Source organism: Periplaneta americana, chromosome 11, assembly GCF_040183065.1.
Source record: "Periplaneta americana isolate PAMFEO1 chromosome 11, P.americana_PAMFEO1_priV1, whole genome shotgun sequence".
NCBI classification, from domain to species: Eukaryota; Metazoa; Arthropoda; class Insecta; order Blattodea; family Blattidae; genus Periplaneta; species Periplaneta americana.
In genome coordinates, this window is record NC_091127.1 from 40,600,753 (window position 1) to 40,624,119 (window position 23,367).

Genomic DNA, 23,367 nt, shown 5'->3' on the forward strand with positions numbered 1-23,367 from the left:
GGATGAGTCTAAGTTGCACGTAATATTTCTTGTTCCCCTGAATTACATATAAACCAATACAATTGCAACTAATGACTAAATAGTAGATAAAAACTATTGGTGAAAATAAAGTGTCTCCTTTATTATATTACATTCTTTCTTGCGTATAAAAAGCTGTAATTTCATGTCAATGCGTACTTTATAATGCCATAAAAATGTTCAGTTTTGCGAAGCTGTACTTCTTTTGCGTATTTTTGGCTGAAGCCAGCACAATGTTTCATTTTTCGGTTAATTATATTTTCTATTCAGGGTTGTGTTATATAACTATATAACTCACAATTTTTTTATGTAGTAATATTACATTTTTAAGCAAGTAAAATATTGTAATAAAGTACTCTACAATACATTCTTATCTAATGGGTTATTTTTAAAAACCTTTTTCATTCGCTCGAATAGTGATTCTGAAACTGGGGATGGAAAACAGAGCTAGCGCCAGTCGGCGACGAACCACTGAACTAGAGGAAGTAACGTCACTTTCTCTTCAACCCGCTCTGGTTATTCTGAAAAATTCGTAATAGCGGCATTTCACAGTAGGAGCTAACTAATTAAGTTTGAATGTAAAATGTGTATAAATGTTGTATGAAATGTAGCTATAATTTAATTGCTCGTATATTCCTTAATGATTTACCTCAGATATTGTTGATATAAAGCCAACAAATATGGAAGAATTGACGGAGGTAATAACAGCGGCAGAGTTCCACCCGGTGGAGTGTAACTTGTTTGTGTACAGTAGCAGTAAGGGCACGATCAGACTGTGTGACATGAGGGCAGCAGCTCTGTGCGACAGGCATTCAAAGTGTGAGTATCTCTTCTGTGCACTCAGTCAGAGAGAATGTGGAGGACTGAACAATATATCTTTCACAGAAATCTCTTTACTTTGAACAGCTGCCATCAAATGACATAGTGGTCATGGTTCCTGAGGTAGCGGGTTTTTTACTCAGGTATGGACACTTTGTGTGTTGCTTTTATTATCTCTTGGTCCCCATATAGCTGAGAATGCAAGTGTGGGACAATAAGTAGGATAAACTGCATAGTTAAATGTCATTATGGCGAGAGTTAATAAGATTCAGGAAAATCCTCATTGTAGCAAATACAGCTGTTTCTCTTACAACAAGGTATTTGTGTTTCTAACAATCACCATATTATGGAATATTGCACAATAAAAATAACAGGACATGGGAGGAAGATAATATATGTGCTTTTTTTTCCTTGTGTGTTGTGTCTGTATCAACTCATTACCTGAGATTCATTAAATTCACAGGCAGTGATAATGCAAATTGTCAATTTTTTGCACTATTTCTTTATACTTCTTCGTTCACAACTGGAGTTTTAGCAGTGAGAGTCTCTGTGTTATAGATTGGTATTTCTTCTTTGTTTATTTTATAGAAATTACAAAGGATATTATCAGACAGTTTCAAGAACATCTGAGATCTGGATGAGGCTTGCAATTTTAAAAATCACTCCAAAAAATGATCCTCCATACATTCTTAAGTTAGATGCCATGGAATTACTCTGCAGCACATATAACAATCACCTTCAAATTTATACAGATGGATCTCTAAATCCTAATAATGGGACATTAGGAGCAGCGTATTATATTCCAAAATATCAAAGTTATTTCACACCATGTTCATCCTCCTCCAGTCTTGACACTGAATTGCTAGCTATTGATGCTGCTCTTCAGTGTTACTCAAATTTCTGAAAAACCTATTTGCATACTTACATACTTGATATAATTAAATATGTACCAAACCTATACGCACATAGAATTATTCCAATTCAGAAACAACTAAGTACAGTAGAACTTGGTTATAACGACATCTCAGAGATCTTAAAAATTATGTTGTTATAAACGAGTGTCGTAGTAACTGAGATTCATATTATCACTAGTGAGGTGGAAAATAAAAAATAATAAACATAATTAGGCTTATTTTAGTTTTATATATTCACTTTTAAGCATACCATGAACATAATAAAATACACATACAATTATAAATTCAGAATTCTGTATTAAAACAGTTTGTTCATTACTCACCAAACTTCTTTACTGAGGAGTAAAGTAATCTGTCATTTTTACTCCGTTGTTTCCTACTTGCCCAATACACATTTTCTAAATTACATTCTATGTTCATTATTTCAGTTGCAATTTCACTGCTCCCTCATCTAGCTTCATAGAAATGTTCACAATTCTAATGGCTTCTAAAGTGTCACTCACTTCTTTTAGTGGGCATACTGCGTTAAAATGCGTGCACTTAGTGAAAACTTCCTGTCGAAACTGACCGCATGCAGGTACCATTAATATCGCATGAATTTGGGCGGGTTACAATGGGATGGGGAATCTGCCCGCATTCCAGAGGTCTATGATAGAAGGGAACAGTAAAGAATTTGCCAGATTTCAGCAAAATATTTCTTAAAATATTTTGGTTCTTAGAAAATTGTATTCCAAACTGAGGTTGAAAATGACGTTATATATGAGGTAAACGCATATACGTTTGTCGTATTAAGCAAGGTAGAAAAGCATATGTCTTATGGGAAATTAGTTGGGACCACAAAATATTTGACGTTATAGGCGAGGTGTCGCACAAAACGAGGTCGCTATAACCAAGTTCTACTGTAAAAAAAAAAAAAAAAAAAAAAAAAACTCCAAAAAGAAATATTTCAATGGATACCTAGCCATTGTGGTATACCTGAAAACGAGAAAGTCGATAACATTGCAAAACAGGCAACATATTTGCAACCAAGACCTCTTCAAGTGATATCTCTATCCAGTGCTTTTGCTTCAGTAAAGTCTCATTTTATAAACCTATGGATCAACAATTGGCTCTCTTCTGACAAAGGAAAAATTTTACAGTCCGTACAAAAGAAACCAAATGACTTGGAAATGTACAAAAACTTGTCCAGACATGTTCAAACATTTTGACAAGAGCCAGAATAGGTCACATTGTCACACAATTGTACCTACACCGATTTCACATTTCTGATAATCCTACTTGTCTGTGGTGTAATAATCATGAAGAAGATTTGGAACACATTCTTCTATACTGTCCATCCATAAACCACAAAAGAAGTAAATTAAAATCATCAGTACCATTTGCAGAAAAGATAGCCCTGCAGTATGTAGTGACTACACCCCAACTCTGGCTACTAGCAACAGGCATTTATAATGAACGCCGATCAGAATACCCCTCATTTCTCGTGAAAAACTAAAACTGAATAGACTACAGTGGACTATAGCAAACAGCTGGATACATTAAGAAGATTGATTGATCATTCCTTACAACTGAAAAGTGGTTCTTGCTGTTTTGTCTGTATATCTGTCCTGTTCTTTTTCACATATTCAATGTCTAGAGAAATGTACACATGAAATAAAATAATTTTATTCTAGAAATAACACGAGGGCTTTGCTTCAGAATTACACAAAATAACAGTTTATTTAAAATTAGCTTTTATGGTAGGTTTCTTTATTACACGAATAATGCCAAATGATACAGTGTAAGCCGTAAATCCCCAAAAAATGTTTGGTTCAGAATAATAATTGTCTATAATAATACCTAGTTACTCATGCCAATTAGTACGCAAGGTTATTCAGTTATCTTGAGTTTCTCAATCGGCAAACAGAAGAAGGAATTGTATAATTCGTGAATGTGGCACTCTATTGTCATTGTGTGCTGTAGTTTAGAAGAGGTAGAGGACTCTTACAATGGGAATGTTGTGACTTTGGGAAAGAAATAGACGTGTAGAAATGTGATGGTAGATAACTGAATAAGCCTTTACTTAATATTCTGCTTACTTCAGTTACTTTACAATATGTATAACAAAAAAGAATATGTTACTTAAGGTATGATCACATGTCACTACTTTTTCTCCACAATCAACACACAGACGGAAAGGTGCAGCCAAACTGTGGTTGCAGAAGTAGTGTCTTGTGTGTGGATGGGTTCGCAACCTCCTGTTAAAACTTCTGTAGCTCTCAGCTTGTGCAGCACAAAAAGTAGCACAATGCATACTACTTTTGGCTTGTATGTGAACAGGACGTGCAAATCTACAGTTTCAAAATTTGTATTTTGTTTTCTGATTTGAAAATTATTTAATTAAGTTCTTCGTAATAAAGATCTTCATAAAGTTGAAACTAAGTGTTACTGTTTTATGTTAAAGAACATTTAAACTCATTGTATAATCATGAGGAGAGTGGATGCATTGGTCCCTGCTACAATGTTAAAAGGTCAAAAGACATCAAAGGACAGCACCTATAACACTTAGAATTAATGTTAGTTTAACTTAATTTGGCAAAATAACAATTTAGACTTGATGTTTGTGTTGCAGTATTTGAAGAGCCTGAAGATCCTACAAATCGAAGTTTTTTCTCGGAGATCATCTCGAGTATATCAGATGTGAAGTTATCTAATTCTGGTCGATACATGATATCTAGAGACTATCTGTCCGTCAAAGTATGGGACCTCCATATGGAGACTAAACCAATAGAATCTTATCCAGTAAGTATTTCATTAGTAAAAAATGTGATTTCTTTTTATCCTAATAGTTGTTCATGTTTTGTATGTTTATTCATAATAGCAATGGATAAATTCCAATCTATACCTTTTCATGCATCTTTGATAGCGCCTTCACAGTCTTGTGTGTGCTTTTTTCTGCTACAGGTTTTGTATCTTTACTGATATTCCTAATATGGAAATTAAGAATATTGCATTGTTATGTACTTACTTTTTACTTTTGAGGACTACTCCACTTACCAGCTGTTACCTTGAATTCCCTTCCACCATCCTTCATGGTCCATCCACTCTTCCTCGTGCATATGCCAGTTCTTCATCATTTGCACCACACCAACTTTCCATGTTCTCAGTTCTGCACACTTTCGTCTTCCATGGGATGACCACTGGAGAATTATCTTCGATCACCTTTCCTCCTCCATTTTTCTTACATGTCCATACCACTGGGGGATTCACATCTAAACTCTTTTAGTTACTGGCTTTTCCATTTCCATCATCTGCCTTATATCATCATTCCTTTTCCTCTCTAACCTGGACACCTCACTCTTCTTTATCGCATCCATTTTCACTGCTTCGAACTTTAAGACGTGCATTGTGTGTTTCGGAGCTTTTACTTAGTGATGAAACAATCTTGTTACTGCAAACTTCTTATACAGTAGGACCCTGCTTTTACATTCCCGCTATTTACATTTTCACACCATTTACACTATTATTTTTCGGTCCCTTCAATTTTCAGATGTTCGTAATGTTATATAAACTTCGCATTTGTTAGCGTAATTTCAAATTTCCCGCAATTTACACCACTGTGAGCGGACACAAAATGGCGTCTCAAATGCTAGGAACTTAAATGGCGTGTTTGTTATCCAGCAAATGCGCTTGGATCATGAATTTCAATGTTGCCAACATTCTACTTTTACAGCCAACGTAATACTGATCAGTGTCCTGCCCATCCCCAAACCTTGCACCTAAGGAATATTCAATTGGAATTTTTGCCAGCCAACTGTACAAGCAAAATGCAGTCTTTGGTTTTAGGCATTATTCATGCTTTCAAGGCAAATTACAGGAAGAGTCTGGTGCAGAGGGCTATAACCTACATGAAGTGTGGCAAGGATGCGAAAGACATTAAGGCAGTGGCGGCTCCTGCGTATTTCTTAAGAGGAGGAAAAAAGATAACGGGACGAAATGACACCTTCTTGAATGAAACAAGCTACAAATTAATTTAATAATTTCTTAGCCAAATTAGCCAACATGCATACATGTAAGACCAGGTAGTGTTGAGGTTGGCCTTCCCTTCTGTATAGCAATAATCTGTTCTTGTAAACTGAGTTTCCTAAATTGTTCAAAATATATAATGTTTTCATTTCCATTTATTGTTGAATAATTGCACAAATTAACAATTACAAGGAAATTCACCTGACAGCATTTTTCGAGCACACTACAGCATCACATGTATTGGAAGAGACTATAGCTACTAACACGTAATCGGAACAACGGGATTGGGAAATAATCCGAGGAAAGCGAGAACACTGCACCCACCCACGTGGCCTGTGCTGCCACATGTACATTTTACAAGTTCAGTACCACATGCTTTTGAAGAATGTCAGTTTTTGTAAAGTCATACTACCATTATTGTTCAAAGTTGCCGGTGGCCAATTTTTTATGTTAAAAATAATGTAGTTTGGAGTACCTACTTTCAATTTCAAATATATTTGTACATAACTGACAACTTGGCTGTTGCCCTGTCTAGTACACAATGAATGGAAGTGAATTTCAGGGACCAAAAAGATCTGCGATACTAACGTAGAACTACCTCTTTGTTTTATATAAACCCGACTTCAACTTTCAAATATCCTTGAAAGTTTCAAACCATGAATAGTAGCCTACATAAAGTGCAATGAATAATATTTTTGATTTATAATTTTAAAAAAAGTTTATATTATGGTGTTTTTATTGTGTTGCGTTAAAACTGTTTTTATTGTGCCTCCTCCTAGATGTGTTATAGTCTGGTTGAATGCAAGATCGTTAGATGGCAGCAATAGCGAGCTTGCTGCACGACCAGTCTGTTTCTATTTCCCGCCCATGCGCTGATTCAGAGGAGGATCTCCTCCCTCTCCGTTCATTTACTCACTTTAAAACTCTGCTTCTTTCTCTGGCCGCTAGTGCGCTGTTGTCTATGTGTGCTAACTGCAGTAAAGGAGGAATGGATTGACTTTCCTCCACACAAACAATCTCGCATCTTTCTCACAGTTTTCTAGCAGCACATGAGCGCGCATCGTTTAAAACTCGATCGACCAAGGTTTTCTTATAGCTGTGAACTTAAAAATTATCGAATCTTCCTTGAATTTCAAGGCACATATTTTATTTGGTATTTACTTTCAAAAGAAGAAAAATGTGAGGAGGACGTTCCTCCCTTCTCTCCCCCGAGGAACCGCCACTGCATTAAGGTCACAGTGTTAGATGCCCTCCATTTTATAGTAAAGATGTTGAGGGTTGTGAAGCAGTCAAGCATTATCATCTGCTTCCAAAAAACTGGCATCTTTTCAATAATGACTGAAGAAGTGGTTGTGGAAGAAGAGGAAGCAGGCCTATTTGAAAAAGCAGACTGGGGAATTCTTCAGCCAGATGCAACATTTTCAGAGTTCAAATCTGTAGATGATGATGTCTTGACTACAGAAGAACAGTCGGAAGAAATGGTTGACCTTTTAAAACTGACTGTGAATGATGATGATCACAGTGATTCTGACGATGTTGATGATGATAATTGTGATGTTATTCCCACAAGTTCAGAGGCAGTTACGGCTTTAGGAATACTGGAAAAATATCTTTCTGCTGCAGATGGTGATGACACTATTTTTGAGAATCTGTATGAACTCGAAAAACTAGTAGTACAGTAGAACCTCTATTATCCGTGGCAATGAAGGGGGTGGACTGGACGGTTAATCGAAAAAATCGGATAATCCGTATCATAAAATATTTTAGTAAATTAAGTGCATAACACAGTTTCATAATTTCCACTGTGGCCTTGTGTTTAACATGCTAGATAGTGAATCAGAAGTTTACCGGTAATAATTTAAGACTGGTTGTCAACACTGGTTTTATAAGGGCCAAGTAAATTTCTTGCGTTGATTCTTTGTGGAAAGATAGGAATAGTAGAGGTTTCTTGTTGTAGATTTACAGATTTTATACGCTTCATTCTTGTTTTTAATTAAATCACACACGTGTAATGCCAATCTCGTATTCTGATGCGAGAGGAGCTGTGATTTCTCTTTTCGCAAACTGATAAATTATTTATTTGTATTTTTATTTTGATACTTAGTAAAACACTTTTGACACCTGTGGAAGATATTTTGGATAGAAATAATGAAGTACGAGCACTCAAACAGTAGAACAAGGACTGAATGCTGCATGGGTTTACTCTAAATTTTGCGGAAGTTTTTGAGACCACTTCTTTGAAAGCAGGTAGTGATTATTTTACAATTTGGGAAAAACACCTTCAAGTAGGCCTAGCAGTAATTGCTCCTATTGCTGGCAGTACAATTGTAATATGTAAGCATAAAGACTTACAATAATAGACTCTAGAAAATAATAGGTACTAATATAAGGTATATCAATACTAGATACTTTTTTCCGCAGCAGAGAAAGAAAGAATAGGGTGAGAGAGTCAGATAATCCGCTGATCGGTTAATAGGGTGACGGATAATCGGGGTTCTACTGTAATTGCAGAACAAAAAATATTAGACTTCTTCACAAAGAGAAACTAGTGAAAAAATTCATTCTGAAGATAAGTTTGTGTCAAATAAATTATTGTGTTTTGTAATACTTCCTCAGAAAGTGTAAAAGAGGGGTTCTACTGTATATATAACTGCCTAATCGCATTTTTGACTGTAGGTATGTCGAGTTAAGTCAGTGTAGAATAAGCCAAGGAACATGGCCTTCAATTCGTAAATATTAAATCTGAAACACTTAGCATATGGAACACTTAAAATTATTGCTCTTTCCAGTAATCACATTACAAAATTAATAATTGTAGAAAGAATTGTTCATAATGTTCAGAACAAGGTGAGTTATTTTGATTAATTCCCAAATGGTAATGGGAATAATATGAAGGAAAATCAATTTGCATTCGTAAGTTACCATAATTTGCTTGACTTTTGCACACTGTTCTCATTTGTGAAATTTGCAAATCATGACTTCTTTCAGGTGCATGAGTACCTGCGTTCGAAGCTGTGTTCGTTGTATGAAAATGACTGCATATTCGACAAATTTGAGTGCTGTTGGAATGGCAGTGACTCAGCCATTATGACTGGATCATACAACAACTTCTTTAGGATGTTTGACCGTACGACAAAGAGGGATGCAACCCTCGAAGCATCACGGGATATTGCAAAACCTAAAACTATACTCAAACCTAGAAAAGTAAGTTCATATTAATATATAATTGTTTTTTTTTTTGGAAAGCTTTCGTTCAATTTATTGTAAATTACTAACTGCTTTACTGTTGATTGAATCAGTTGAGTTTTAAGGAATATCTTATATTCAACATGGCATATAGCTGCAATGAGGAACATCCATTAATTTTATTTATGTCTAACTTCAGTCTTTTAGTAGAAACTACTATACCGAGTGAGTAAAAAGTATGGAACAATGCTTGTAACTTTCTTATTTCTAATTGTATGAAGAAACTATTTATACAAAATTGTAGGTATCAACTTCGCTCTAGAATATGCCATTAGGAAAGTTCAGGATAACAGACAGGGTTTGGTACTGAACAGGTTACATCAGCTTCTTGTCTATGCGGATGACGTGAATATGTTAGGAGAAAATCCACAAACGATTAGGGAAAACACGGAAATTTTACTTGAAGCAAGTAAAGCGATAGGTTTGGAAGTAAATCCCGAAAAGACAAAGTATATGATTATGTTTCGTGACCAGAATATTGTACAAAATAGAAATATAAAAACTGGAGATTTATCCTTCGAAGAGGTGGAAAAATTCAAATATCTTGGAGCAACAGTATAAATGACACTCGGGAGGAAATTAAACTGAGAGTAAATATGGGAAATGCGTGTTCTTATTCAGTTGAGAAGCTTTTGTCATCTAGTCTGGTGTCAAAAAATCTGAAAGTTGGAATTTATAAAACAGTTATATTACCCGTTGTTCTGTATGGTAGTGAAACATTGATTCTCACTTTGAGAGAGAAACAGAGATTAAATGTGTTTGAGAATAAGGTTCTTAGAAAAATATTTGGGGCTAAGAGGGATGAAGTTACAGGAAAATTGAGAAAGTTACACAACGCAGAACTGCACGCATTGTATTTTTCACCTGACATAATTAGGAACATTAAATCCAGATGTTTGAGATGGGCAGGGCATGTAGCACATATGGGGGGAATCCAGAAATGCATATAGAGTGTTAGTTGGAGACCAGAGGGAAAAAGACCTTTGGAAAGGCCGAGACGTAGATGGGAGGATAATATTGAAATGGATTTGAGGGAGGTGGAATATGATGTTAGGGAATGGATTAATCTTGCACAGGATAGGGACCGATGGTGGGCTTATATGAGGGCGGCAATGACCCTTTGGGTTCCTTAAAAGCCATTTGTAAATAAGTTGTAGGATATCAAAGAAGGAGTATTTTGAACATGTTTTCAAATACTATGATTTTCATTTATAAAGAGTGTGCCAATGAGTCTGTTTTTTTAAATGGTACCATGTATTTATTTTCCCATTTTTGGATTCTTCAGGTCTCAGTAGGTATAAAATCATGTATTTTTTTTGCCATTGCTTTGCAAAAATCACCTCTTTTGATGACAATGTAAACTATGTGAACAAAGGGACATTTTAATGCTGCAGTACATCAATTTGAGGAGGCTTTGGATTAAACAATTGCAGACAAAAGTTAATAGAAACAAGTGAATAAGTGAACTCAAGTGACAATTGAGGGGCTTAGAACAAAAAGCAGGTAAGTGACAGGACCCTAGTTTTGAGGAAATTATAGTCAAAGTTCTACATGCAATGAAATATTATACACTAGTTTGGTGAAATGATGCCCATATAGCAGCACTGCACAGTGTGATCTCTTACCTGATTTTATCCCAAAGAAACATCCTTTTGGGCTATCACAACACTCACTCACCTCATTTTACCTGTTTTTTGTTCTAAGCCCCTCAATTAGCTTTCCTTTTCCCACTTGTAGTGTTTATAAATTGTGTGTTATTTTAGGTATGTACAGGAGGGAAACGTAAGAAAGATGAAATAAGTGTGGACTGCCTCGACTTCAATAAGAAAATCCTGCACACAGCGTGGCATCCCACGGAGAATATAATTGCAGTGGCAGCCACAAACAATCTGTTCCTCTTCCAAGACAAGTTCTAGCACACAGGCATGGTGCAACAAACTCATCAGGTGAGAGTCTTTATCATAGATATTAGGTTATTCAAGAGATGACTACAACTTCTTGAAACTATTTGGTTTTCTACTGTCTTGTTTTCATTTATATATAGTGTGTCTGTATACAGTAAAACTTCTTTTGTATGATTCTCACTTATGCTTTTTCTGATGTTCCAGCAGAATGTCTATATTTCCCATGTTAATTTGTTTCATATTTTAAACCCCATGAGATATGAAACGTTATTTATACATTCCAAATCAATTTTACTCTAAATTAGGTTTGCCGTGAAAATGTAAGGACGCGAAAATACAGCATGTGTTCATTGTTAAATAAGATGCGGTCTACTTTGAAATTCGAAACTGCCCGTGCTTGCCTCCAACAATCTTTTGTCCTTTAATGACACTGTTACTTACTGCTTCAGAAACAATAAAATAATTTGTGACACAACCATGATGTAACTGAACAAATTACAGAAGAGTTATCACAATTTGAGGGCATGATTTATTCCTTAGGAGCAAGCAGTTCAGATAACTGACTTTTTTTGTAAAATGATCACGTATTATTAAATGAAGATCACAAAGGAATACAGTAAAACCTTGTTAATCCAGACTTACTGGGGGGGATAAATTGACTACTTTAACAAAAGTCCGGATTAACTGAAATAACGTGAAAGAACTTTAGAAAGTGTATTAAAACTCCGTTTATAGCAACAAAACACGTTTATTATGGTGTATTCAAAGGACATAGGTTTAAATATACTATGCAGTACAGTAAAATGTATAATCGATAATAATATTTGTTTGTATAGTTTAATTACTTTAATGCAAACTTGATGGATTTTCTTTATTTTTAATACTATAGGTGTAATATTGTAATTCCATAGTTCTAATGTATAAAAGTAAGTCTTAAAACAAGGTTCTTCAATTTTTCCAAACTCGTCATTTGTTTTTATTTTTTTTGCCAGTCTGGATTAGGATTAAGTGAAGTCCAGATTAACGAGGTTGTACTCTATTTGAAGTTAGTAATTTAATCAGACCTATTGCTTTGGAAAATTGACAGGAAAATCATGCAATTAAAAAATAATAATTATTGAATAAAGTGTTGCTTGGTGTAATGTGGTATTCACCTCACTTTAGTCAAGTTTATAGGAACTTTTCGGATAATTGATTCACAATTGATAATGTTAAACTTATTTTAAATGAATTTTAAAAACTTGCGTATGAATTCAACAGAGTCTGAAACTTTTTAACTGTTAATGAGGTTATGTTATTTTTGAGGCATTACAGGACTTGTATCAAGGTACAAAGAGCTCATTTACACTCAAAACATTCTCAGGCAATAGCTAGAAAACAGGACCAACGCGGGTGGGGGAAGGGAGAGATGTATCCATGCATGTACAATCTGATATGGTCACTGTTTATTCAAAGTACTTCTTCCTTTTGGACTTACACACTACATACAACGATATGAACCAATAGAAAGGAATGATAATGGCAGAAGACCATATCTGATATGATGTTAAATTAAATGGTATCAATTCTGGTGAGTCTAATAGAATCAATAAGACACTTGACTTTTTTCTGGCCAAAAAGTTCCTAATAATGAGAGCCCTATTGCTTGGTGAGTTGTCATGCAAGGAACGAACTGTGCTGTTTTTGATACTGAGTCAGTACATGACAGAATCTGTCTAGATGTATACTTTGTGCACAATTTTTTTACTATTGTGAAAGATGGTTAACATTGCTTTGATTTTCTGTTTTTCTTGACTTGGGAAGAATTTACTGACTTCCTGTCTGCAATTTGTCTTATGAATGCTACATCTTGGTACTCATAACAATCAAATTCAGGAAGCTGTGTTTGTTTATAGTGGCCTCAATGAATTTCTTGTAGTATTCCACTCAGAGCTGCAGTTGGTAGTCTGTTAATGAATGTTTACAACAAACTGTACACAGGAAACTTCCTTCGGTTTCTTATTTGTCAAAAGTTTTCCTTGTTAGCACACATTCTGTGAAATCGATGGTCTAATGAGTAGTGACCTGAGTTTATTAGCATCTATTTTGCTCAATATTAGCATCTATTTTTCTGAAATTAGCATCTATTTTTTTTCAAATTAGCGTCTACTTTTTTCCAAAGGGAACTTTGTGCATTCTACCTTTCATTTTTCTCAAAAGATAACATTTTGTAAGCAGTTTAGTGTTTTTCTCCTTCAAATTACATTGCCTGCCTGAAACAATAGCACCATACTGTGATAAAACACGTTCCCTGTCAACATTGTTTGTTGGTGTCCACAGTACTTGCAAACAATATTCTGAAAATGCTTTATTCTCCAACACAGCAATTGCAGAATTTACAGCAAACTGTCTTAGCGTCTAAAGCATAGAGTCCTTGAATGGAATACTTCTGGGCTATTTCACGAGCAGATATAGTTGTTCATCCATTTTACTAAGGAGCACATGTCTCACAAATTCAACCAACTCTGCCAGTATAACTAGAATAATTATCCAATTCTGCTGTGATCTCAAAAGCAAATGGCTGAGTAAACTGAAATGACACATTTTAGCAAAGTCCATATCGAATATAGAACTTTTTTTTTTATTGTTGTTAACTGTATAGCATCTATTAGTGCTTTTTGGTTGTGCTAACTGATGGAGTTACTTGTCAACAATGTGACCTGAAACTTGTGTTTAGGTTACTGCCCAGTGATATAGAATATAGAACTTGATAAGCAATATTACGATATGCTTGTCAATTGTCTTGACTTCATTCTCAATATACAGGGACATCATTTTATTTTTACTAACATTTTTAATATTAACCTGTCTATACCTTTAGAGAACCGGAAACACCGCTTGCTCCCCCCTCCAAGACTGGAGTTTGATGATACTGGCGTAAAACACAAATCACTCTACTAGGTATAGGAAGGAAGAAAAGTAGTTCATCCATTTACGTAAACTAGGAAATATCGCGATTTTGAGTTTGATAATTTTCATTAGGTTTTTCTTTAATCAAAGTACAGTACTGTATTAAGAATAAGTGTTTTTACTCACGAAGTGAGTTATCCATGCGAACGTATTCATTATGCAGTGTATATTATACTGTCTTCAGCACATTAGCGTACAATATAGAGAAAGAAGTTAAATTGAAAAATAATCATAATATGAATATTTAAACACAATTTTGAAAATGGTGGCCGTTCATTTCGATACAGGCTTCACTACTTTTGTGCATATTATCGCACTATAGACTATTGCCTCTAATTCCAATTACCAGTTTCGTCCTTCGTACTAGTAACTCATGTTGAAATAATTCTGTACCTACTCTACATACTGTAAATTCAATCTTCACTTCTGCCCGACCCGAAAATATAAAATTACTCAGACATGCTATCTACTGTCCGTCCAAGTGGTTATGCCGCAGGATTGTAGAAAGGGAGGAAATCACGTGATAGTTAATTACTTAACGAGGCCCTTTTGTTTAAGTTAAATTAAACAGCTGTATAATATTACGTAAACTTCCAATTCCTAAGAGAAATTAATGTTTTCAGAAAAGAGCTAAGACAGCCCAGCTATTACAGAGGGGCGAGGAGAAGCAGGTGGGGGAAATCGAATGCGACATAGGCAAACGGACAGTACCTGTGCGAAAATATGATTCAATATTGAAAGCTCTTTCGTCACTGGAAAACGCAAACATATTTCTGGAACGTACTATACTCAGTAACTCAGTACTGCTTACTATCTGCGGTCTTGGTTCTGTGTGGAGTTGGAACTTCCTTAGTAGAAGGGGTGGGAGTGAAGTACATTCAAAAACTCAGGTACAATAAAAATTGAAGTAAAAATAAAATAATGTCCCTGTATGAAATTTATGTAATCATGTGGACAGTATTGATCAAGATAATCAGTTGACATGTTTTGAGTATTTAAAAAGTGTCTAATTTTTTTATATAAAGGGTGTTTCCGGGCTGGTGTTACAAACTTTCAGGGATGATGGGGAAGGGCACATGTATCAATTTGAGATAAGGAACCCTGGTCCGGAAATGACTGAGTCAAAAGTTATAAGCAAAAATAGTTGTGTGGAAATGGAATTGTAATTTCGCACCGCATGCCCTCCTTCCCTTAACCTTTGGAACAGTCGTGGAAAGATGGGCCGGATGTCTCCTACGTGGGTACTTGCCCTGGTACAATCTGTGAGCTTGTCTACTGTTCCCATTGGCTCGACCATATTCGAAAATCAGGTCTGCATATTCCGCTCTCGTGTACTCCTCCATTTCACTAGGATTGATCGGCTGGACACTGCAGCTTGTACACATACACTGCTGTCTACAGACGTGCATATCAGGACCGACCATGTCCGTTACACATTATGCTATCTGCATTGCTTTAGTGTAGTTTCCTGTCCCCACCCCTCAGACAGCGCCCTGAATGGAATACTGTAAGTAGACAATGTAAACAACGTCAAATGGATAGAGTATGTGTAAGATGTACAGATAAATACACATAAATAAGGTGTACAGAGGAATAAAATTATTTCATTTTCACACAACTATTTTTGCTTGTAACTTTCGACTCGGTCATTTCCGGAGAGGGGTTCCTTATCTTAAATTGATACATGTGCCCTTTCCCATCATCCCTGAAAGTTATTAACACTAGCCCAGAAACACCCTGTATATAAAATGCACTTTTCGCTTGTAAAATAGCATTTTACTGATAAATCGCTATTAAATAGCAATTTTATCGTGATTTTGCAGTTTGATAGGAAATTCGCATTTTTCGCACTTTCAATTCTGCTAAAAAATCATGCTAAATTACCCTACAGATGAAGGAAAATACTTCTTATCCCACAATTAAATTCGCGTATTTCGCAAATGCGAAATTTTCAGGAGTACCATGTTAACAATTGGACCTGAGGTTTGTGGATTCAAACCTGGCTGGTGATGGACTTTGAAGTGTAATAACATTTTTGGCATGACTTCCTTTAGACAGAGAGGTAAAGCTGGGGAGCCTGTGTCAAAGAAATGAGGTGCTTAGCATACAAATTGTCCAATTCACAGAATTTGCATATTGAGCTTTTTGCTTCAAAGACCTCCTCATATTGTTCTGTTCAAAATACAAATCGACCTAATCATCATTCCCAGTTTTTCCATGAGGTTTTATCACAGTTTTCGTTTGTGTATCGCATTTCGCACACTGTTACAAGGAGGTAAAGTGGAAATATAATCGTGTGAGTTGGGCCATTTGTGTTCAGATCGCTTCATTCGTGGCATGCATGGACAAAGAAGGAAATAAAGTAGAAAATATGAAAATGAACACAAGAAGCCACTAGATTGCAGTGTATTGGGCTGAATTGCAAACATTCCCATTAAATAAATTACCGTATAAACACGAATAATACACATATCCTAATTTTAGGAGAAAAAAAATTGGCTTTAATTTGTGTTTTATTTTAAAAAAATTTAATCCTATATAATGATGTACTCCAAAACTAAATAAAATATCAATTTGTTTTAAGAAACATGTCATAATCTTCACATGCTCTTGTAGAAGCAAATTAGGAAACACTATCTTGGATAATTTTGTAGACTAATGAAGATCATGATGATTGGATCCAGCCAATCAGAAAGAGACCATCCAGTGTCTCACCTCTCATGCCATCTGCCTATGCATCGGATGTAGAACGTTTTTGTTCTACTCATGGTTTGCATAGGGAAGAGTCCTGAGAGTTGTTCATTGATGATTCAAAAGAAAAGTTAGAATCGCAGACTGGAAAGAATTGTGAACGAATCGATTAGTAATGTATGATTGAATTGTTGGAATTGACTTCTGAAAAAGAATCATGTTGCCTAAAGGCTGGTTCATGATAAACCGGAAACGAGAATCGGAACGAAAATGGTAAAATTGTTAAAATGTGTACATTTAAATGTGAGCATTCACAATTAATGAAAAGCTTACCGGAGCCCGGGATTGGGAACGGAGAGTTGGCCAAATTTCAACTTTGGCGTTCACCTTTCTGATCACAGCCCACTAGATTCATTCTATTGCCATCTAAAAGCTATTTTGTCGTCGTATATTTTGTAGCAAGACCATGACATAACCTATGCATTATTTTGTTCTATGCTGTGCATCATGGAGCAAGTTTTATTTGATGAGATTCTAATATTGAGTGTTGAGGAAAATCCTCACGTTTACGATAAGCAGCGCACCTCTTATAAAGATGAGAAAATAAAGGAGAATACGTGGCTTTCAATAGCTGCATCTTGGAACACCGATCGTAAGTGAATCATATTTTATTACTGTATTGGTTATATTACACACTACATATTCATGCTTCAATTCAATAACTACTGTTGTGTTCATTTTTTTCTATTACAAATGTTTCTTCTATAATTATTTTACGTTATGGTAGACTTAAAATAGGTTGTGATAATAAAGATGCATGGGCATATTTATAGTACCGTACCTAATGAAATGTTTCAGTTGAAATTTCGAAGTTGGTAACCTGTGTTTATGTTGGCTGCCTTGTACTCATGAGAGAACGCCATTGGTCAATTATACACAAATAACATCAGAATGCGTAATATCGACTTTACATATCGTTATTGACATGCATATCAATATGCATAGTCTACATTCTCGGTTTATTGTGAATCAAAAATTTTCATATTCACATCCTCTGCTTCTCATTTTCATTCTGGTTCTCGTTCCTGGTTTATTGTGAACCAGCCTTAACTCTACGCCACACAGACTGAGGTGCGAGGCCGGACAATGCTACTGTATAACAGGATCCAGTGTTTGAAGCGAAGAGGTACCAACCTTATTTCAAATAATGCGCGCACCTCAATTTTTCTTCACTAAATTCCAGAAAAAAACATGTGTGGAGTATTCGCGTATATACGGTAAGTAGTTGAACGTGAATAAGAAATTGAAATTTAGAGGGGGGTGGGGAGTGGAATCCTTCAGAAATTAATATTTTTGTTAATACAGTGAAACCTGTTCAAGACGGAAGTGACATGGTCCTAATTTTTTTCTGTTGTGGACAGGTTTCCGTATTATTCAGGTGTGACATTAAAATGGAATATTTTGTCATTCATATACATGAAAAACAAAATGGCATGCCGCAAACTGCAAGAAGTACAAAATATTCCATTAACACTCATCACATTAATGCCCAATTGTATAAAACTCCCTGACTAAAGATCAACTTTGATCGAAGATCGAAAAGTGAACCGAGTTCAGACACTTCTTCTATTGTATAAAACTTTTCTGCGATCAAATTACCTTGGTTCAAATGCAATCTAAGTTCACGTGAAAAGGATTTGGCAACATCGCTTAAACAGGTGAAATACGTGATGCACGGACCATGTTATACAGTTTTGTTCAGTGTTGCCAATCTAGCGACTTTAACTCTTTTTCAACAACGATTTCTTTTAACTTTTATATTGCTGAAATAGGGATTTAGTGACCTTTTTAGCACCCCATAGTGACAAAATTTAATCTTTCTTTGTTGATAATGAGAAATCTAGCAACTTTACAACTACTTTTTGGCGACTTTCCGTACACTCTGTTGGAGACACTGGTTTTTTGTGCAATGTAAATAATGGCAGACAATAAGAAGAAGGTTGACTGTTCTCCGAGTTGTTATGTTATGGTGTTTGATACTGCTAAAGATAATAAAGCTTTATAAAACGACAATTTTCGTTTAGTAATACAGTTAATTGAAAATTTATGAATGTACCTATCATATCCATTAATAATTAATGGTTGTTATAAACATAATATAATTATAGGTTATGTTATTTGATACTGCTGAACACGATAGAGCCTTATAAAATATAGGATTGTTTGTGTATTAAGGCAAGAAATTGAAAGAAATATATATAAATGTACCTATTATATCTATTAATATTAATAATAATGGATATTTTATTTGCACAATCTGTCACTCGTATATTTCAAACAGAAAAGAAATAACTGAACTTGGATCATCTAACTTAATTGGAGAAATTTCTTCAGTCAAAGTTGACTTTAGTTTGAGACAAATTAATCTCAGATTAGACTTTATACAACACAAAATTCCAAGTTCAGCTGAAACAAGGATCAATTTAACCTCTGATCTAAGATTTAATGGTTTATACAATCGGGCCTAAATCAGCTTTCTGTCTCTCATTACGTTGGTGAATCATCTTGATTAAAATCTCATTTTCTGTATAAATATTATCGCAACTCACTCATTAGTCATTAAACATTACTAAAGTTTACTAATCTCATTCTATTTAATATCTAACACTCTACTCTAATACTGTACCGTACTGCATATCACTGCACATTATTAATTAATTGGACTAGAAGTCATCTATTAGAAGCCTTGAATTCTGGTTTATTTAATTTCTTTCCCAGTTCAATAGCTTGCTTTGCAGAATAGATCCAGAAATTGGCTTGTTCTTTGAAAGGTCATGAAGAACCCACTCCCACAACAGTTCATTTATTTCCTCATAAACAGTTGCTTTCTGGTTCCTTTTGTGTCACCAATATTGGCCGCACGCCACTCACTCACTCATTATGATGTTTATTTTTTAAAGTGTCACACCTGAGTTTTCCACAACTGTACTTCTATATTATTTCACATAGACTTTGTTTCTAATTTTCCTTTATCTCGATAACTTTTACTTCATCACTTAATGTTAATGCCACATTTTATGCAACTTTTTTTTTTAACCTGGAAATCACTACACTTGCGCTCTGTTTAGCTACGACAGCATACGGGTGTGAAACATTGCAAATCTTTGAAGGGACTCGTCTGCCTAGTCAACAGGGTAATAAAATTTATGACCGACAGAGCAACACACCCTCGTACCCTCTAGAATTTTGCAAAGAAAACTTGTTTTTATCTTAGTGACCTACATATTTCGTATATTCCTTGAAATTACAAGCTGTTTCAAAATATAGTTACAAAATATTGTTTCCGTTTTGAACAGTAGCAGATAATTTCCGTTTTATTCAGGAAAAATTACACATAATACATACAAATTTCGCCGGGACCAATACATTGTTCTGAAATAGACAGGATTCCGGATTATTCAGGTTCCGATTTGAACAGGTTTCACTGTATATTGGTTCATTCGTCATAAAAAATACTTACATGACTGAACCCTGTTTCAGTATAGTGTGAAGTGCTACTGACTGGACACAAGAAAGCCTTAAAACTGAAATTGAAGACCAGAGCAAGCTGCCTGCATTTGCTACAACCTGCTTCATTTGGTAAGGAGTTTAGTAGCAAATCTCGTGGAAATACAAGATAAAGTACTCGTGGTGGAGGTTACGTGGAGAAGCAAGGGGCAGGGTGGATCTGATGACGACACCAGAACTGTGTCCTCCTCTTATCTGTGATTGGACAGTGGTGGTTGACTTTGTCGCAAACAATGAATGATGGATGGGAATCGTGGAGAGTGCTTATAACATTGTGGTAGATTTTTTTTTTTGCTGCCATGCACCGTTCGTTCAAAAATGAAAAGGAACAAGGTGTGAAAACACATTTTCGTAAAAATAATAAAAGTGTAGGGCTTCGTATTGCCATATTGATATCATTCATTTTTGTTTTCAGTTCATTAATACAAGAAAGCATTACGTTTAGTTTGTACACATTTTTATTTATTCTTTTCCAGAACTTTTCCCAGATTGAGGAGTAATAAGCAATCGATCTTTGTAGACTTGCTTTGAAGCACTGACAGGTTTTATGACAATCTCGGGAAGAAGTTTGGTAAAGGATAATGGACTTGATAATAGGAAAATGAAATGAATATGAATAATGTAAAAAAGACAGTGGAAAAAAATAATTTAGTAGAAAAATAATAGCTTTTTCACAGGACAAATGTTTTGACGCATTTACAAATAACATCACCAAGTCCCAGTGCTTTGATATGTCTTTATTATTTTCTTTTTTTTTTTTTTTTTTTTAATAATAATATGTTGCCCACCTTTGCATAGCATAAATTTGCTATTGTTAACGTTGACGAGCATTCTGCATTGAAATTTAAATATTGAGGGACAGTTGATGTGTAAAAACGCTTCCGTCACTTAAATGAATGCAGACTTGAGCTACCAACAAATAAACCTGTTCAGTTGTAGTTCGATGTCATCTTTGTTCACACAACAAAAGTTGGAATTGTGGATTATTGCCATGTGTGTATGACATGTCTAAGAAACCAGAACAATCCAGTATGATGAGTAAGCAGTTCGCTGAAGTTTAACAAGAGGATGATTCGATAAAGAGTATTGGCACCTAAATTATGCTGCATGAATTACTATGTACTACTGTAGCATTGTAAGAACTGTATGATATCATTAATGATGAACATGAAACCAGGGCTTGTATGCAAGAATGTATGTGTATGCGTGGATGAGTTGAGTGCGTGTTAAAAGATGCACAAATTGTGTTATAATGAAAAAATGTATGAGTGTCATTGCTTCCGTTGTCTTGTCTGTTTGGACGGATGGATGATCGAAAATAAATGAACAAATGTTACTCTGTTTCTACTGCAGTCAAGCTTGTAGACATGATACCTTTTCCTTCATGCTTGATTCTGCATACATACTCTTAGTAATGTACGTTTATTTGGCGGCTATTTTGAACAACAAAACTTGATCATTTCTTCTTAATTTGAGTATTTGCAAAGGATTGAAGATGGTATGACTTGTCAATTTGGAACTTTCCCTCCAGTTCTCCTCCCCCCTCCAGCTTTTGAAAATGTAGGTCCCATTTAACTGAATATGAAAGACAAATGGGACTAATTTTTTTATTCTTTTCTTTTTATTTTAGTCAGTAAGTTGATAGAGCCTGGGAGATTATTTTGGTAGTCTCAGTGTCATAAGCGTAACTGATGAAACAGGCTTCTCAAAGCAATCTGGAACAATGTGAGGTGCTTCTGAATTACAGATTACTTGTTATGCATGGTGCATGAGATTGAGAGATATTTATTGCATACAGTTGTGTAAATATTTTTGTTTTACTCTATCATCAGCACTTGAGCGTCTTTCTTCAGAAAAGAGTAGAATACATTAATTTAAAAATTTAGAGATTGAAATAAAGTTTTCACTCGGTGACAGATGTTGTAGGAATGAAATCTTCAGAAGGAATATTAAATTCTGCTTCGTAATTTTATTGTAAATGCTATAAGTTACTTCAAGATGAACAGAATTCTAAAATGGTAATTACATCCTGCATAAACTAGGAATCTGTGATCAAGATGTGGAATTATAAAACAAAATATTAGAGTTACAGCCTGTGTATGATATTTTATGGGCAAGTGCGTTGGTGGGGATAAATTGAGCTCGGTGCCCTCATGCAACCAGGCTACTATGGCTGGGCCTGTACTGTGGAGTGCTGTATTGGAGCAATAAACATGTAATCATAAATATTTGCCCGTCATTTTCTTGTATCTGGATTATCTTTTGATAGGTTTGAAATGCAGTTTTTCGGCCATGAAATATACTTATGTGTTTTATCATATAACTGTTGTTAAAAAATGATAGATTTTCTTTTTTTACTTTTAAAGTAAATTTGTAATCATGGTTTTAAAAATATGTATTTTTGCCAGCTCTGAGTTTTTAGCTTGAAATTGTGCAGACAAATAATTGATCGATTTAAAGGATATTTATGTGAGAATATTATTGAAGATAAACCAGTTACAAATATTCCAATTGTCTTCCAAGTACATCGAGTTTTAAAATATCTGCTAAATTGAATGTTAACATTTGGTTATGCTTCATGCTTTATTATTTATTGATTTATTTATTTCAATGTTGACGCTGGTAAGTTTTTCTGTGAATTTTTTTGTACACTCTTAATGCACAATGAAGTGAAAAGAAAAGAAGTCGTAATTAAAACTGAAGTTCTCTTACTACCTTCAATATCGTTGGACAGTTTTTGTGCATTCGAATTTTGATGTGTTTTCTTTGTAATCAATGTAAAGAATGATTGGAAGCATCACCTGTTTTAACATTTTTTTGGGTAGGTCAGTTTCATATATATTTTTTCTATTAACATAAGGTTCATTTCATGGTATGATACACAGTAATGATACATTATTGGAGAGAGAAGTTCAAGAAGATAATTAGTTATGCCAGTTTTATTTTTATTTTTTTAAATCATTGAAGGTACCACAAATACAGTGGCATGCTCATGTTTGGCTCTATGGTTTTATTTAATTTTTCATATACCCTCTTCCTTAACCTCCAAGTAATCACTACTTTAGTATCTTTCCTTCATTACAGGATAAAGTTAATTCTAGATCTATTTGGGCTCATTAATGTATAAAAACTACTTAAAAATGTAATATATCTAGAATATATGTCTAGATTGAAATATGAAGAAGCCTATCTTCAGGTAAGAAAAAGGGTTTGTTCATTAGAGGTAATTTACTAAATTGTAGCAAAATGAGGAA

The 23,367-nt window shown here is 34.8% G+C and overlaps 1 protein-coding gene across 4 annotated transcripts in view; it reads left to right on the top strand.

Annotated features, from left to right (window-relative positions):
- tws (protein phosphatase 2 regulatory subunit tws) overlaps positions 1-23,112 on the top strand; it is an 860,194-nt gene extending 837,082 nt beyond the window's left edge. For 3 of the 4 annotated variants that reach the window (XM_069839362.1, XM_069839364.1, XM_069839365.1), the window contains 5 exons: positions 673-837; positions 4,363-4,532; positions 8,745-8,960; positions 10,766-10,948; positions 20,087-23,112. In XM_069839362.1, the coding sequence (XP_069695463.1) occupies positions 673-837; positions 4,363-4,532; positions 8,745-8,960; positions 10,766-10,918 (704 nt within the window). In that variant the 3' untranslated portion in view covers positions 10,919-10,948; positions 20,087-23,112. The remainder of the gene's footprint in view (positions 1-672; positions 838-4,362; positions 4,533-8,744; positions 8,961-10,765; positions 10,949-20,086) is intronic. The other variant, XM_069839363.1, reaches the window with a different exon arrangement.
- Positions 23,113-23,367: the final 255 nt, after the last annotated feature.